This window comes from Leucoraja erinacea, chromosome 1, assembly GCF_028641065.1.
Source record: "Leucoraja erinacea ecotype New England chromosome 1, Leri_hhj_1, whole genome shotgun sequence".
In the NCBI taxonomy this organism is placed as follows: Eukaryota; Metazoa; Chordata; class Chondrichthyes; order Rajiformes; family Rajidae; genus Leucoraja; species Leucoraja erinaceus.
Genome location: NC_073377.1, coordinates 122,720,098 through 122,738,062, shown reverse-complemented (window position 1 = coordinate 122,738,062; position 17,965 = coordinate 122,720,098). Strand labels below are relative to the sequence as shown.

Sequence of the window (17,965 nt, the reverse complement as noted above, 5' to 3'; positions counted from 1 at the left end):
TTTTTGGAATATCGGAAGGTAACCCTGAACTAAACGTCTTTCAGAAGAATTTATTTAATTACGGGCTAATAATGGGAAAAAAGCTTATACTTAAATTCTGGAAAAATGCGCCCACACCAACAATAAAAATGTGGATATCAAATATGTTTGAAACATTACATCTGGAAGAGATGAGATTCTTCTTAGCAGGTAAAGCAGACCAATTCCAAAAGACGTGGTCTATGTTTCTGGACCTATTACAAGTATGAGGTGCAATAGTAATTTAAATAAATAAATAAATGGTATCAGGACCTGGTAACAAGAGGTAAAACAACAAAAACAGACTTGGTTGGTAGTCCCCTTTCTGCGGAGTTTAATGTTATAATAGAGCGATTGTTCCTATTCTCTTTTTCTTTCTTTTCTAGGGTCTACTTTCTCACTTTACTTCCTTCTCTAACTTCTTTTCTAAGGGGCTTTCTTTTCCCAACACTCTTGCACTTCACGACTCTTGCGCACTTTCTTTACTTTCTTTACTTCTATCTTTTTCATAAAGCTCAAAAAAAAATGAAGCGGTACAAAAAATGTATTAAGATATATGTGTTGTGTGGTATTGTAATTTACCATACTTCTAATAAAAAATAAATAAAAAATAAAATATATATATATATATATATAAGCTGATTGCTTCTTATTCAAAAAATGATTAAATGGATGTGATTCTTAACATTTGGATACAGCCTATAAACCTATACAGTGTAATAACTCAATATGGTTGTACAATACAATATTGTGCATAATACAATATTGCATTATTCAGTATTGACATAAGGTGATTGTGTGTTAATTTGAAAATAACTTTTGGATTATTAAAATTATACTGTTAAACATTCTGTACATGTGTATTGTATATCCAACAATTTTCACTACAAAACAGAAAATCTTGTTATCTCCGAAGAAGAGCATTTACTGTGGAATAGATGGAATTTGAATAACTTTAAATTTACGAGGAAAACAAGATGGATCTCAAATTTCTCCACAGATTTCAATGTCCAGTATATGAAAATCTAAGAAACAAACAGTAAAATAAATTTCAGTGAGCCAACTAACTTTGAACATGTTCTTTTGGATTATCATGTTTCAAATTTGGTTATATTATTCAGGTACACAATAAATTCCTTGACCCTCCAATAGCCATTTTGTGTACTGGATGTGAATTATTTGCAGGGTTTACCTTTTCCTGTATAATTTCAAACATTGTCATGTTGTTAAATATTAATTTGGGAAGTTACTATCAGTTATTTAGTTGGGCTAGATTGCCAAAGATTTGGCTTATTACCTTGTCTTGCTGCCTGTGATCCCGTATTTTATTTTCCAAATGAGGAAGGACATACAAGCCAAACCACCCAACTCCTTGTACCCTTGAAACGGGGTATCTGGCAAAGCAGAACAGACACTGAATAATGAATAAGACTGATCCAGGAATTTGCTAACTACCTTTGATAGTGTGTTGCGTGTCAACTTTTTTAAATGTCCCTTATAGCCTGAGGCTTTTAATTATTATTTAATAAATCAATAGATCACATGATATCCAAGGAGAGCTTGCCAACTGGATAGAAAATGGGCTTAATGGAAGGCAGCAGAGGGTGATGGTAGAAGGTTGTTTCTCGGATTGGAGGTCTGTGACTAGTGATGTGCCACAGGGTGTTGGGACCATTGTTGTTTGTTGAAAATATCAAGGATTTGGATGAGAGCATTAGTAAGGTTGCAGATGACACTAATGTGGGTTGTATTGTAGGTAATGAAGATGGTTGTTAAAAATTGCAGCAGGATCTTGATCAGGTGGGCTGAGGAATGGTTGATGGAGTTTATTACTCCAGAGAAGTGCCAGGTGTTACATTTTGCGAAATCTAAGCAGGGCAGAAGCTACACGGTGAACGGCAAGGCTCGGGAGTGTTGTGGAGCAGGGGAAGTAGGAGTGCAGATCCATAGTTCCTTGAAATTGGCGCTACAGTTAGATAGGGTGGTTAAGAAGGCTTTCGGCACATTGGCCTTCATCAGTCAGAATATTGAGTATATAAGTTCATTGAGAGTATTGTGTTCCATATTGATCACTCTGTTATAGGAAAGATGTTGTTAAGCTCGAAAGGGTGCAGAGAAGATTTATGAGATGTTGCCTGGACTTGAGGGCCTGAGCTATTGGGAGAGGTTGAGCAGGCTAAGACGTTATTAATTGCAGGGGGATGAGGGGTGATCTTGTAGAGGTGTATAAGATCATGAGAGGATTAGATAGGACAAATACACAGAGCCTTCTTCCCAGAGTAAGGGAATCGATGGGGGGAGGGGGGGGGGGGGGGGGTATATGGGCCAAACACAGGCAGATGGGGCATGTGGGTCGGCATGGGTGTTGGGCCACGCTGTATGACTCTATGACTTTATACTGGTCTTGGAAAAGAATAATTAAAACATTTAAAAGTTCTAGAGTATACTGAAACATGAAACCATTGGTAGTTGGCCCTCCAAGGCCAGAATTCAAGCTATTAAACTTTACAACGGGAAGAGGAAAACATTTCTAGGACTAATTTTATGCGGCTTTTATTTTTGTGCTAAAATGTTCAGAGGCATGAGAATTGGTAAAATGCTCCTAAAACAATTCACCTGTTTTTTTTTTTTTTTTTTTTTTAGGTTCCTGCATTGTTGCATATTGGACATATGGAACTTGGTTGGGAGCAGTAAGTTGCCCCATTTGTAGGCAAATGGTAAGATATTAAGAAGACATGGATTTTTTTAAAGATTTATTCATGGGGTGAAAATGTCGTGTGCGGACGTGGCGCCGACGGACTAGAAGCCGAAGCAAAGAAGTGGAAGCCAAATAACCGAATGGAAATGAAGCCAAAACACCAAATAACCGAATGGAAACAAAGCCGAAACGCCAACTAACCGAAAGGGTCTAGACGCATAAAAGCCAACTAACCGAAAGGGCAAGATGCCAAAAAGCCAACTAACCGAAAGGCTGCATCGCCTAAAAGCTAACTCACCGAATGGCCGCTCTGCCGAAACGCCACCTTCCTGAAAGGCGGCGTCGCCTACAAGCCAACGAACCGAATGCCGCTCAACAGAAAAGTCAAACAACAGACATGATGTTGCCGTGGGGGGGCCTGTCAGCGACTGGTCCAGACCCCCGCGTCCATCACATCACTGTGGAGGGATGAACATTGTCCCACAGCTCCGCTCCACCCGACCCACGGCCCGCGGAGTTGGCCGTGAAAGAGTGGGGGCTGTCCCGAGGGATGCGCACCTTCGGCCGCTTACAACTTGGTGCTTGGGTTCAGATTGCCCAGTCACCTGTGGCTTGTGTGGGAAAATGATCCCCACCCTCCCGCTGGTGGAGATGTGTGGGTCATTTTCCTACACAAGCCACAGGTGACTGGGCGATCTGAACCCAAGCACCAAGTTGTAAGCGGCCGAAGGAGCGCAACCCCCGGGACAGCCCCCACTCTCCCACGGCCACCCTCCGCCTCATCTCCCCCGTGCGGCTGCACTGTGCCGGGTGGAGCAGAGATGTGGGACAGGCTGGTCCCTCCGCCCACCCAGAATCACTGACCGCGATGCACCACCATCGGACCCCAACCCCAACCCCAAGGCGATTCCCCCCTCCCCCCCCCCCCCCCCCCCCCCCCCCCCCCCCCCCCCCCCCCAGGGACAGACAGCTCGGGGCATTGTAAATCGCTTTTAAAATATTGGGACTGGGCAATCTGAACCTGAGCACCAAGTTGTAAGCGGCCTAAGGAGCGCAACCCTCGGGGGGGGGGGGGAGATAAATTGTTAGTTGTCATGCACACTTGTTATCGACCCGCTGGGGAATGTGTGTGTGTTTTAAAAGCGATTTACTATACCACGAGTCTTCTATCCACGCGGCCGGGGTGGGGGTGAATCCCCAGGTGTGAGTGTCAGGGGTCGGGGGGAAATCGCCCTGGTGTGGGGGTTGTGGTCCGATGGGGGTGCATTGTCTCCACCGGTGGGAGGTTGGGAGTCATTTTCCCCACACAAGCCATAGGTGACTGGGCAACCTGAACCCAAGCACCAAGTTGTAACCGGCCGAAGCTGCGCATCCCTCGGGGCAGCCCCCTCTTTCCCACGGCCACCCTCCGCGGGCTGTCGGTCGGGTGGAGTGGAGGTGTGGGACAATGTTCATCCCTCCACAGTGATGTGATGGACGTGGGGGTCTGGACCAATCGCTGACAAGTCCCGCCCACCGGCAATGTCATGTCCGTTATTTGACATTTCAGTTGAGCGGCATTCGGTTCGTTGGCTTGTAGGCAACGCCGCCTTTCGGGTAGGTGGCATTTCAGCAGAGCGGCCATTCGGTGAATTTGCTTTTAGGTGGCGCAGCCTTTCGATTAGTTGGCTTTTAGGTGCCCCGCCCTTTCGGTTGGTTTTCATTTAGGCGTCCCACCCTTTCAGTTAGTTGGTGTTTCGGCTTTGTTTCCATATGGTTATTTGGCATTTCGGCTTTGTTTCCATTCGGTTATTTGGGTTCTTTGCTTCGGCTTCTCGTCCGTCGGCGCCACGTCCGGGTACCGAAAATGTCATTGCCAAGATAAGCATTTATTTCTATCTGTAAATGATTTTGAGAAAATGCTGGTGAGCAGCCTTATTGAACCATAACAGCCTGTGTTTGCTGGAGAGTACTGAGATTTTTGTAATCCCAACTCTAAATGTTGCCCAGATCTTGCTGTATGTTGTCACAGACTTTCTTGTTATCTGAGTAGTTGCAGATTGATGAAAACACGGTGATCATCAGTACATGTAGATGAACTTTGAAGAGAAGGTGATTGATGAAATGGCAAAATTTATTTATGGATATCTTTTATTTATAGTGTCAGAGTGTTAAAATCAATATTATTGTCATCTAAAGGATGATAGGGATAGACACCCTTGTGCTAGTCAATGAAGTCCTTAAGTTTTATTAGGAGTTGTAAGGAATTGGATGCAGAGATGAATCTTGCATTACCCGTGGCCTACTAAGGTATTGAATTTTCCTCGTAACTGTCTGTTCTTTTTCAAACTGTTAACATTCCACTGTCTACTAATCTGTAAAGGAAATTTACAGGACTTGCTCCCATTAAAATTGTGTTACATTAAACAGTACAGCACAGGAATAGGTCCTTTGACGCACAATATCTGTGTTGAACACAATGCCAAATTAAGCTTAACTCTTCTGCCTGCTCTTGATCCATATAATCCTCGAATCACTGCATATTCATATACCTGCTAAAATCTCTGTTAAACTCCACTATTGTATATACTTCCACCACACACCAGTGTTGAACTAGTTATGTTAATTCAACTGAATTTTGTTTATTTTTAAATAACTCAGATAGTCATTTCATTTTATTCAACCAATGTGTTCCAAAACTAAAAGCAACACATAAAGCATCTCTGAAAATATCAGTTATAAAGTGACGTCTTGATTGAATTAGAAGTTTTGGATCTTTCTCCCATGCAAGATGACTTGCTGAACTTCATTGGAGACAGAAGGAACTGCAAATGCTGATGTGCAAGAAAAGACAAAGTGCTGAAGTAACTCAGTGGGTCAGGATATTGTATTCTCCAATTTTAGCCCATCAACGTCACCATATTCCTTCACCCTGCGGTGAATAACCCAAAGGCTTTTCATAGCGTTGATGTTTTCCAACAAATGAATGAATTAACGATACTCATGTCACAGACATGTCACAGTAAGATTCTTTGTTTTGTATACACAAGTTTGCAAAGAGTCGCTACATGGAAGGTGCTGACAAAGTGGCCAGGAGCTTCCCAAGTCTCCCTTGGAATTTTAAGCCAAGTATACTGAAAAATATTGATGGTTATTGGGGAAAATAATAAATTAGTAAATGGCCTGCATGCATGTTAAGTTGTGTTGAACAATTTGAATATTTATAAATTGTACATGCACTCGGGAAGTTAAAATTTATTTCATTAAAGTTTTCATTGCACCCGATTCAGCTTTGAGGTGAAGTGCTTAATAAAGCAACTGAGTCACTGTGGGTGAGAATTGGTCTTGAACTCAAATATTTGGCTAAATTGGCATATGTTCCATTTTCTGACGGGCAAACTTCATTTGTCTTTTTGAGACAAAACTTTGTTAATCAGTGTCTGAAAAGTGTTTATTCAATGGCCCATTTTGTACAGCCAATGGCAAAGCTACTTACTTCCGACCTCAAAGAAAACCGATCCATCTGGTTGGAATGAAGAATTATCATAGATAAGAAACAAGAAAGCATTTTTCATTCTATTTCAAACATTAGATTAGTACAAATTAGAAATGGGAGTAAGTCTCTTGACCCCTCCAGTTTACACTCTATGAATGAACTGGTTGTAACCTCAATTGCACATTCCCTACATTTTCAATAACCTTTCAATCCATTGAATATCAAGAATTTACCCATTTCTGCCTTAAAAATATTCAAAACTATTTTCACTATTCTTTGAAGTACCCTTTCATAACTCTCAGAGGGGAAAAAACTCAGAGAGCAATGTGATAATAGACTTTGAACTTTCCTAATAGTGTTGTATGTGCATGCTATCCTTGTGTAAATCATGCATCAGGACAACCAGATCTCACTGCATGTCAGTGTGTAATCCTCAATATTTTGATCATTATTATTTTACCTGACAAAATGGACATTTTCATAATTCCCACATTAGACGCTATTTTCCAGATCTTTTGCCACTCGTAACCTATTCAGATCTTATTGATTCCTCCTTTTTCCCTCTTCACAACTTACATTCCTAACCTTCATGGTATTAGGAAATTTGGTAAACATGCTTTCAGTACCTTCTACAAAAACTACAAAATGTTGATGCTCCTGCACCGATCCCTGTGTCACATCACTCATTACATCTGACCAACCCGAGAAAAGACCATTTTGCACCTACTGCATTTCCTGTTAGCCCAATCCAGTATGTTGTGACTACACCATGAACTTTAATTTTTCACGGTGACATTTAATGCAGGACCTTATGACTTAACTAGACCAAGTGCAGACCCGTTGGGTCTGTTCCCCCAACGTGAGGTCGTGGGGGGGGAGGCGGCATGCAGCATCACACACACTAACTATCTCCCCCTCCCCCCCCCACACATATGCTAATTACCCCCCTTGATATAACAACATTAATATTATTAATTTGCTCCTTTCACCCCATAACCACCCTATCTACTGATGCATAGCCCCCAACTTGCAGTCACATCTAGAAGGGGGGGGGGGGGCGGGGGTAGAGGGGGAGGGGGGGAGGGGAGGGGGAAGGGAAAGATAGGGGGGCGGGGACCAGGGGGGAGGAAAAAAGGGGGGGGGGGGGGGGGGGGGGGAGAAGGGGGGTGGTGAAGGAGGGGGGAAGGGTGGGGGAAGAGGGGAGAGAGGGAGAGAAAGAGGGGAGAGAGAGAGAGGGGGGGGAATAGGGGGGAGAGGGGGGAGATAGAGAGAGAGAGGAGGGAGAGAGAGAGAGAGGAGGGGAGAGAGAGGAGGGGAGAGAGAGAGTGCCTTTTTACATCAACCCAAACCCCCCCCAAACAATCATTTGCAGGCAGTGCCTTTTTACTTCAAACCAACCATATTTTCATTTTCAAACCACATTAAGTGCACTCACAGTTGAGTAGACATGTGTTCAGTGTTATTCAGAGCTCAGAGAGACGTGACCTCCATATTGCAGAGACCGAGCGAAGTACACCACTTCCTGGTTTTAAAGTCCCTCCCCCTCCCTCCAGCAGGGGCAGCAGAGAGAATGGTGATTTTCTTTTTTAGAAACATTAATATCTCTCTGATTTGTCATCGATGAGAAAAATCCTCTGGTCCAGTTAGGGAGACGTGGGCTCTGAGCGATGTGGCCAAAAATGACGGCCGTAGGTGGCAGCGTTCTCTCGGAAATTGCAGCACAGTGGGCCAAAAGCGGTCAAGATCAGACTTTTAGTAATATAGATTACAATACATCCATTTATTAGTAGCTCATTTTACTACTTCAAATACTATTATTAAGTGGTCACATCCTTTCACAAAACTATGTTTGAATACAATGAACCTTTCTAAGTGCCATGTATATGCCATCTTGGAATCATGGAGAATACAGTACAACTCATCCTTGGTGACTGATGCTTATCAACACTAATCCTACTTTTCTGCATTAGGCTTATTTCATTTTAAGCCTTTCCTATCCAAGTACCTGTTTAAATGCTTTTTAAACACTAATTAGAATAGAATAGAATAGAATGCAATTTATTGTCATTCAAACCTAGGTTTGAACGAAATATAATTTCTACAGTTTTTTACATTACAAAACAATCCAAGACCCACACTTAACACAGTTTACATAAACATCCATCACAGTGAGTCTCCAACATCTCCTCACTGAGATGGAAGGCAAAGTCTTCCCTTTGTTCCTTCTCCCGTGGTTCAGTAGTCCAACTGCAGTGTCGAGGCGAACTGGGGCTCCGATGTTAAAGCCCCCGGCGGGCGATGGTAAGTCCTGAGGCCGTTTAAGCCACGCCGGGCGATGTTAGGCCCCGGCTCCATGTCCTTAAACCTGCGATTCCAGCGGGAGAAGTCGCCGTTGCGGAGCTCGGAAAAGCGGTCTCCCACCAGGGACCTGCGAGCTCCCGATGTTCCCGTCCACTGGGTCTGCGGCCGGTGCCTCCGAACTCCAAAAGTCGGGTCACAGCCGCGCGCCACCACAGTTCTTCCTGCTCCGAAGTTGGCCAGCTCCGCGATGTCAGTTCCGCAGGCTCTGCAACTGGAGCCCTCAGGTTAGTCCTGGCCGGAGGTCGCCGCCGGCTCCACGATGTTAGGCCCAACGACATCCGAGACCCGACAGGGAATAGTCTGGTCCCCACACAGGGAAGAGATTTAAAACGGTTTCCCCCACAGCCCCCCCACATATACACAGCTAAAAAAAATAATAAAAACTAACTCAAGACATACATTTAACAAGACAAAAATAAAAAAAGACTGATGACTGTAGTCGAGCCGCTGCCGTTAGGCGCCACCACTAACCCACCTAATTGGACCTGCTTCTGTCACTTCCTGTGGCAGCTCGTTCTATTTTCAGTTTTTCTGAGATACAGTGTGGGAACAGGCCCTTCAGCTCACTGAGCCCGTGCTGACCAGCAATCACCAATACAGTAGCTCTATTCTGCATACAAGGGACAATTTACAGAAATCGGTTAACCGGCAAACTTGCACATCTCTGGAATGTGGGAGGAAACTCATGTGGTCACAGGGAGAACATACAAAAAGCTCCTGTAGTCGGGATCAAACCTGGGTTTCTGGCGATGTAAGGCAGCAACTCTATCACAGCGCCACTGTGCCACCGTATAATCATCATTCTCTGCTCCCTCACATCTATGAAAATATTGCTCCTCATTTGAAAACCTGTTTTTAATTTTTAAAAAGCAGCACAGTGGCACAACTGATAGAGCTGCTGCCACACAGCGCCAGAAACACGGGTTTGATCCTGACCTTGGGTGCTATCTGTTTGGAGTTTGCGCGTACCACAATCGTGCAGATATATAGATTAACTGGTATCTGTAAAAAGTGTAGGGAGTGGATGGAAAAGTATTGTGACATAGAACTATTGTCAACTGGAGGTCGATGTTCGGTGTGGACGGTGGACTGAAGGACCTGTTTCCATGCTGTATCTCTAAACTAAATCAAATTGAATCTTATGGTTGCCTTTTATATTCTACTAGGCCAAGTGGGACCTGGGGGGGGGGGGGGGGGGGGAATATAGCATGAAATGTAGCATGAAATGTGAAGCAAGCCGAGATCCCACCCCCCGATCGGCCTTCCCCACTACCGGCCTTGTGCCCAAACACCAGGATCATGGGACCAAAATGCAACCAGAACTTGATGAGCAGCCCCTTCAGATATTGGAAGAGACGCAGCAACCTCTTTACCGTTGGCAACGTCCCATTGTGATGTTATTGGGGCAGTCGGCAGCCAGCTTGAGAGCCCATTGTGATTGGTGCACTGTGAGAGGCATTGTGACATCACTTGAAGCTTCTGGAAAAAGGGCCGTCTGTGAGAACCGTTTTTTTACTTATTTTTTAAACTTTATTCATCGATAACTTCTGAAATATAGGATGAAATCGTAAGTGAACCCGAGTACAGCGTAGACAGGAAAAATGTGAGTTAGAATATGTAAAAATTAAAACACTAGCGCATAGCGTTTTTAGGAAGTTACAAAACAAACACGGACACATACACACAGGGACGCACACAAGAGACTTTTATAGGTGTAGAGATATATGATAGATGTTAAGCATGACATTTCATGCTTTCATCTCCCCGTTTTGAACAAAGAGTTACACTGCATTTTCAAACCTACTCAAATCTAGGAATTTTGGAAAATTCAACCACCTCTCATTTTAAAACCACGGGCTGAAGTCCATCGGGACATAAAAATAGGCAGCACAAGTTCCCGTGGTTTATTCAATATTACTTTGCTACTATTTGTCATTTTCCTGAATACCTCCCTCCAAACTCTCAATTTTCAGCTATTTCTGGGATTATATCCTCTGTAGAGAAGATTCGTGCAAAATAACTTTAATTTATCTGCCATCTCGTCGTCCACTATTAAGTTTTCAGTACCCCTTCCATTGGAACACTGGAAACACAAAAGATTGCTGGAATCTTGGAACCAAAAAAAAACATTTTTTGTCTATTCCAAACATGATGCCAAGATAAACTAATCTCATGTACTTGCACAAGATGCATTTCCCTCAAAGCCTCTAAAACGCCACTATTGTATCTGCCTCCACCCCAGGCAGCTCATTACAGGCACCCACCACCCTGTAAAATAAAAACTTGGCCCACACATCTCTTTTAAACTTTGCCCCTCTCAGCTTGAAGTCTCTACCCCTCGAGTCTTTGCCATTTCTACCATGGGGAAAACTGTTCTGTTTACCCAGCAACGCATCTCATATTTTATATACTTCTATCATTTGGCATTGGATATATTCTGTCATCTTAGGGCATTGGATATATTATTAATCTTTTGCCATCATCATAAACTCCATCCTTCAAGGGAACTTTAAAATTAAACCAGATGGTCAAGTGTCAAATTTGATCCCAAGTTATGTATAGTTCCTCAAATCTATGCCAAGACTAAGGAACTCTGCAATGTCACCTAATTATTTGGCTCTTTTGCTGATACAGTTATCCGTGTCTTTTTATTGCTAGACTCAAATATTCTCATGCTGGATTTCCTCATTTTATGTGCATAAACAAGTTCCTTAAAATCTCTGCTGGCCATGTCCTAACATCTCCCGGTTGCTTAGCACTTTAAGTCCTCCTCCCATTCCCAATCTGACTTTTCTGTCATAATCCTTTGAATTGCTTCTCTGTTTATAACAACAATCAATGTATACTGTTAAAGTTAATTTGTATTTACCAGTATTTGCAGAACTTGAGACCCACCTGAAATATTATAACATGTCCTTGCACTTCACTCATAATGAATCACCATTTATTATCAACATTTTTTTTGTTTCAAATTTCCATGTTGATTTTTTCTTTAATTCATACAGGTTACAAATTATTTAAAACGTTTATATATTTATTTGGAGATAACATCTAAAGTATTTAAACAATTTGTCTCCAATATTCTCAGTTCATATCTGCATTATTCTATTTGGCTCTAATATTTACTGGTTATGCCATTTGGTTTGTGCTATTACTACAAATTATGTCTTTGTCATTATACAAATCTATACCCTGTGTTATTCACAGGTTATTTGTGCCAATTTTGTGGTTTTAGGTTAATATTATTATCCTTGTCAATACAATTTTTTGTATAGTTAATCACTAAGACCTAATGTTTGTATACATATTAAAACACTGATAAAATACCAGACTAGTATCAAAAATATTAATTTTCAAAATTCATCAGATTTTGGAATTTAAATTGCTCATACTTATTAGTAAGGCTATGTAAATGTCTCAAATTGCTTGGTGTATCTTAATAGTGCTAAATATAGCTGCTTCATGTGGCACTATTGCATTAATGCACTCTACCAATGACTTGAATGTTTGCCTGCATTTTCCTGCCTGCCACTTCGAAAATTTTAATTGGATGACTTGGGAATTGGCCAAATATATTTATATTTGCATCTTTTTTAATCAGTAATGTGTAGTATATCAGAGGGTCCAGTCCAACTGACTGCCTGGCAGTTCTGAAGAATAAAAGTTAAATTGAGGGAGACATTTGGTCATTTTTTGTTGCAAACTGTATGTTTGCTATTACTAGCAGATCCTTGGTAGCTGACCCTCGATTACCTCTGTGGATGCAATGCATAATTTGCTATCTCCAATAATCTTGCTCTATAACCCCCAGATCCATGTTTAGCCAGAGTCAATCAAATGGCCCCTTGGAAGTTCTGAACTTTGTCTGTTAGGTACACGTATGACCAGGGTTTTGTTTTATTTGAAACATTGATAATTTAAAATGTCCCATCACAATCAATGTAGTTAATTCATATGATTGTGAACAACACTATAACTTGGGATTTTCAAAACATTGTGTCACAAGGGCAAAATTTGAGTTTTAAATAAATGTTAATGACAAATTAATAGATTGATTGCAATGCATGCTTTGATTATATACAAGGAAAATGTCACTCTTTATTTTAATTATCTTGTAAACAGATTACCTTGTTGTTTCCATTGTTCACACTGAATGAGCAACACCCAGAGTCTATACAAGTTATTCAAGATGTAAATGATTATAACAGAAGATTTTCTGGCCAGCCCAGATCTGTAAGTATGCCTGTGATGTAAAGCATAATGAGAAACTAATGCATGTCAACATAACTAGGAAAGAAATGTTTGTTAGCAATATTTCACACTTTAATTTTGGATGAATATTTTACACTCAAGACTTTTTCCATGTCTTAAGTAACATAGTTAATTCAAATAGTTGTTAATCTCCCCTATTCTGAAGTCTAGCTTTGCCTTCCAAAGCTAATGGAAAGTTGGCCCTCATAACGAGAGGATTTGAGTATAGGAGTAAACATAGAAAATAGGTGCAGGGGTAGGCCATTCGGCCCTTCGAGCCTGCACCGCCATCCAATATGGTCATGGCTGATCATCCACTCAGTATCCTGTACCTGCCTTCTCTCCATAACCCCTAATCCCTTTAGCCACATCTAAATCTCTCTTAAATATAGCCAATGAACTGGCCTCAACTACCTTCTGTGGCAGAGAATTCCAGAGATTCACCACTCTCTGTGTGAAAAATGTTTTTCTCATCTCGGTCCTAAAAGATTTCCGCCTTATCCTTAAACTGTGACCCCCTTGTTCTGGACTTCCCCAACATCGGGAACAATCTTCCTGCATTTAGCCTGTCCAACCCCTTAAGAATTTTGTAAGCTTCTAAAAGATCCCGCCTCAATCTTCTAAATTCTAGCGAGTACAAGCCGAGTCTATCAAGTCGTTCTTCATATGAAAGTCCTGACATCCCAGGAATCAGTCTGGTGAACCTTCTCTGTACTCCCTCTATGGCAAGAATGTATTTACTCAGATTAGGAGACCAAAACTGTACGCAATACTCCAGGTGTGGTCTCACCAAGACCCTGTACAACTTCAGTAGAACCTCCCTGCTCCTATACTCAAATCTGTTTGCTATGAATGCTAACATACCATTCCCTTTCTAAACTGCCTGCATGCCTTCTTTCAATGACTGGTGTGCCATGACACCCAGGTCTCGTTGCATCTCCCCTTTTGCTAATCGGCCACCATTCAGATAATAATAACTTTTCTGTTTTTGCCACCAAAGTGGATAACGTCACATTTATCCACATTATACTGCATCTGCAATGCATTTGCCCACTCACCCAGCCTATCCAAGTCACCTTGCAGCCTCCTAGCATCCTCCTCACAGCTAATACTGCCCCCCAGCTTCGTGTCATCCGCAAACCTTGAGATGTTGCATACAATTCCCTCGTCCAAATCATCAATATATATTGTAAATAGCTGGGATCCCAGCACTGAGCCTTGCGGTACCCCACTTGTCACTGCCTGCCATTCTGAAAAGGACCCGTTTACTCCTACTCTTTGCTTCCTGTCTGCCAGCCAGTTCTTTATCCACATCAATACTGAACCCAAAATACTGTGTGCTTTAAGTTTGTATACTGATCTCTTATGTGGGACCTTGTCGAAAGCCTTCTGAAAGTCCAGATATAACACATCCACTGGTTCTCCCTTATCCAATCTACTAGTTACATCCTCGAAAAATTCTATAAGATTTTTCAGACATGATTTACCTTTCATAAATCCATAAACAGGTCCTTCTGCAGTTGTACAGGGCCCTGGTGAGACCACACCTGGAGTATTGTGTGCAGTACTTTGCACCTTTCATCAGACAAAGTCTCCTACTTTGAGGAAGGACATTCTTGCTATTGAGGGAGTACAGCGTAGGTTCACGAGGCTAATTCCCAGGATGGCGTGACTGTCATGATGAAAGAATGGAACGACTGGGCTTGTATTCACTGAAATTTAGAAGGATGAGGGAATCTTATAGAAACATATTAAATTATTCAGGGATTGGATAAGCTGGATGCAGGAAACATGTTCACGATGTTGAGGGAGTCCAGAACCAGGGGCCACTGTTTAAGAATAAGGGGTGGGCCATTTAGAACTGAGATGAAATACTTTTTCACCCAGAGTTGTGAATTTGTGGAATTCAATGCCGCAGTAGGCATTGGAGGCCGATTCACTGGATGCATTCAAAAGGAAGTTTGATAGAGCTCTTAGGGCTAGCGGAATAATGGGATATGGAGAGAAGACTGGAACGGGGTACTGATTGTGGATGATTAGCCATGATCACATTGCATGGCGGTGCTGGCTAGAAGGGCCGAATGGCCTATTCCAGCCCCAATTTTCTATGTATCTATGCGCAAACATTGGAACTTTTATAATATTTTCTCTTCATATTTAAGGGTCTTCAGTTATTCTGAGTTCTAAAATGATTTCTTCTATTTTGAGTTTTCCTGGGCATTCTTGGAATTGCAATTTTTCCACAAATCAATTCAATCGGTTTTGCCTGTATTATCATATAGATTATTCACTGGTTGGCATGAACAGCTGATATTGTTTTTAAGAATTATCCCACTCTAACTCCTGCTCGGATAAAGTTCCTGTTTCCGTACTCTATGACTCTAACTCTGTTTCTGATCAGAGACCTTTCATCAGACAAAGGATGTGTAACCTAAAACATTGTTTATCTTTCCCCCACATACAACATGCTGAGTATTTCCATCATTTTCTGTTATTTCAAATTTACAGTTCACGCAGTTTATTTTTATTTCCATATATACAGCTGTTTTGTTTTTCATCCATGTGAATGAACACAATATGCTTCATGGAAGTTGACGTATTCAAGAATGAGTTAGCTATAGCTCTTAGGGTTAACAAAGTCAAGGGATATGGGGAGAAAGCAGGAACAGAGTACTGATTCTGGATGATCAGCCATGATCATATTGAATGGTGGTGCTGGCTCGAAGGGCTGAATATCCTACTCCTGCACCTATTTTCTATGTTTATAAGATTTCGATTTTTTTCTACTACTTCAATCGATGTGAAATTTGCTGAATCCCTATTTCACTTTACAAGGTGGTGTCCCTGAACAGACTGACAAAAAAAACCTTCTGCCTCAAATGTGAAAGATTTTTTTGTTGAAAAGATTGAAATAAGACTTCCACCAACCACCATTCTGGTTTTTGCACCTCACCTTAACCAAACTTGATCTTTCCGAGCATTTTGCGTCACCAGTGATCACTTTATTCTCTTGGTGCCTCAAAATGGGTATTAATCAGTGTTGTTACAAAATTATGTGGGGAGTGATAATGAGGCCCCTTTACCATTATCCCAAAATAATTGAGCTATATAGTAAGGATTTAACCGAAAATAATTTTCCATGTTCTCTCCTCTCATTCTACTTTGGTAAAATCCATTGAACGTTGTAACAAACCTTACAACTCAAAAGCATGCTTCAACTCTGTGAATGTTCCTAGGTCATTCAAAACCTATTTTAAAAATAAATATTTCATCCAAATAGATTCAAAAATAGAGTTGATTTACACAACCAGTTTTAAACAGGTCATTTCATTCCTTTCAATGGTGTAATATTTACAAACGAAAAATTGTCTCCTTACATTTACTTTCAAGTGAGTCATTCATTTTGCTGTTTTTGAGCTGTTATAATGCCATTTTTTTTAAACAATTGTGGACTTGTACATATTCTTGTAAATCAATCATTATTGCATGGTACTAAGTAATCACATTTGTCCTGCAGCTTATGGATCGAATAATGGATTTGCCCACACTACTTCGTCATGCCTTCACAGAATTGTTTTCCATCAGCGGGCTTTTCTGGATGTTTCGAATACGAATTTTCCTCTGCCTGGCTGGTGCCTTGTTCTATTTAGTATCTCCACTGGACTTTATTCCCGAGGCTTTCTTTGGAATTCTAGGATTTCTGGATGACCTTTTTGTTATTTTTCTACTTCTCATCTATATTTCTATAATGTATCGAGAGGCAGTTACTCAAAGATTAAATAGGTGAATCAATGTTTCAATAACAAAAAAACCCAATTGCAACTAAGTTTAAATGCATGTTTTCCTCTAAAGGACTGTTGTTACCTCTGAGCAGATTACTGCTGATGAGCAGAATCGGTCTGTTGCAAACCAAGAGCTCCATTAACATTTGATGACTAACAATAAAGTGCGTAAGGTAGCAATTACAACATTTAGCTTGCAAACGAATGCAAGTCAAATTTACGGAAATACTGAGCTGCTTTGTTCCACAAAACTGGTTTTCATTCATTTAGAGAACATTTGAATTATTGAGAACTGGAGAACATTTGGGGTGTAATTGAGGTCATCAACTTGGGGATTTTTTTTGTCAACATGAGATTTATATGAATAATAACTGAATTGGTCATAAATCATGTAGCTAGATTTCTCCAGATTCCTGCTCTGTACGTTTAAAAAAGGCAAATTGAAGATATATATTGTATGTGTAGTTAGATTTAAATATTAAAGCAATAGCCTTTATTGTAAATAGTACAGTGGTTTTTGTACCTATATTTTCTACAAAGTTCTATTTTTATTTGATACTATTGGAATCATTTTGGATTCCAGGCATGTAACAGACTGTGAACAAATTGATCTTTATTAAAAATTTGATTGATTTGTTTGTAATTAAATCACTTATTTCTCTCAAGGCACTCCTATCTTCATAATACAATTCTCAAGAATAAAGATAACAGCATTGGAGATGATTGACTCAAAACAAATATGACAGGGCTTATAGAGGTTGAAATGAGAGAAAATGGACAATAATGTGCTGAATTGGGATACGATTTGATTCATAATGGCTTTTAGATTAAATGATAACTTTTCAATAGAGGGTGGGAATTTATTACAATCATTATAGCAATTGGGAAAAGTTGATGTCGCATCAGTGTATAAAATCATAAGAATAGATCGGGTAGACGCACAGTAGGTGAATCGAGGACCAGAGGACATCGGTTTAAGGTGAAGGGGAAAAGATTTAATAGGAATCTGAGGGGTAACCTTTTCACACAAAGGGTCGTGGGTGTATGGAAAAAGCTGCCAGAGGAGGTTGTTGAGGCAGGGACTATCCCAGCATTAATGAAAGTTAGGCAGGTACATGGATAGGACAGGTTTGGAGGGATATGGACCGAATGCAGGCAGGTGGCGCTTGTGCAGCTGGGACGTTTGCTGGTGTGAGCAAGTTGGGTCGAAGGGCCTATTTCCACACTCTCACTCTATGACTTTAGGAAGCAATTTCATCAACTGCTATGAGCTATTCAGAATGATGAAGGAAAGGCTGAACATTACTATTCAAATATTTCAATTTCCTCATCGACTAAACCAAGCTCTAAATCAGCCTCCCCAAATTCAAAACACTAATG

At 41.0% G+C, this 17,965-nt stretch overlaps 1 protein-coding gene across 2 annotated transcripts in view; it reads left to right on the top strand.

The window, feature by feature from the left end:
- LOC129701485 (E3 ubiquitin-protein ligase RNF170-like) overlaps positions 1–17,233 on the top strand; it is a 40,183-nt gene extending 22,950 nt beyond the window's left edge. For both annotated transcript variants that reach the window (XM_055642708.1, XM_055642698.1), the window contains 3 exons: positions 2,662–2,735; positions 12,675–12,785; positions 16,321–17,233. In XM_055642708.1, the coding sequence (XP_055498683.1) occupies positions 2,662–2,735; positions 12,675–12,785; positions 16,321–16,590 (455 nt within the window). In that variant the 3' untranslated portion in view covers positions 16,591–17,233. The remainder of the gene's footprint in view (positions 1–2,661; positions 2,736–12,674; positions 12,786–16,320) is intronic.
- Positions 17,234–17,965: the final 732 nt, after the last annotated feature.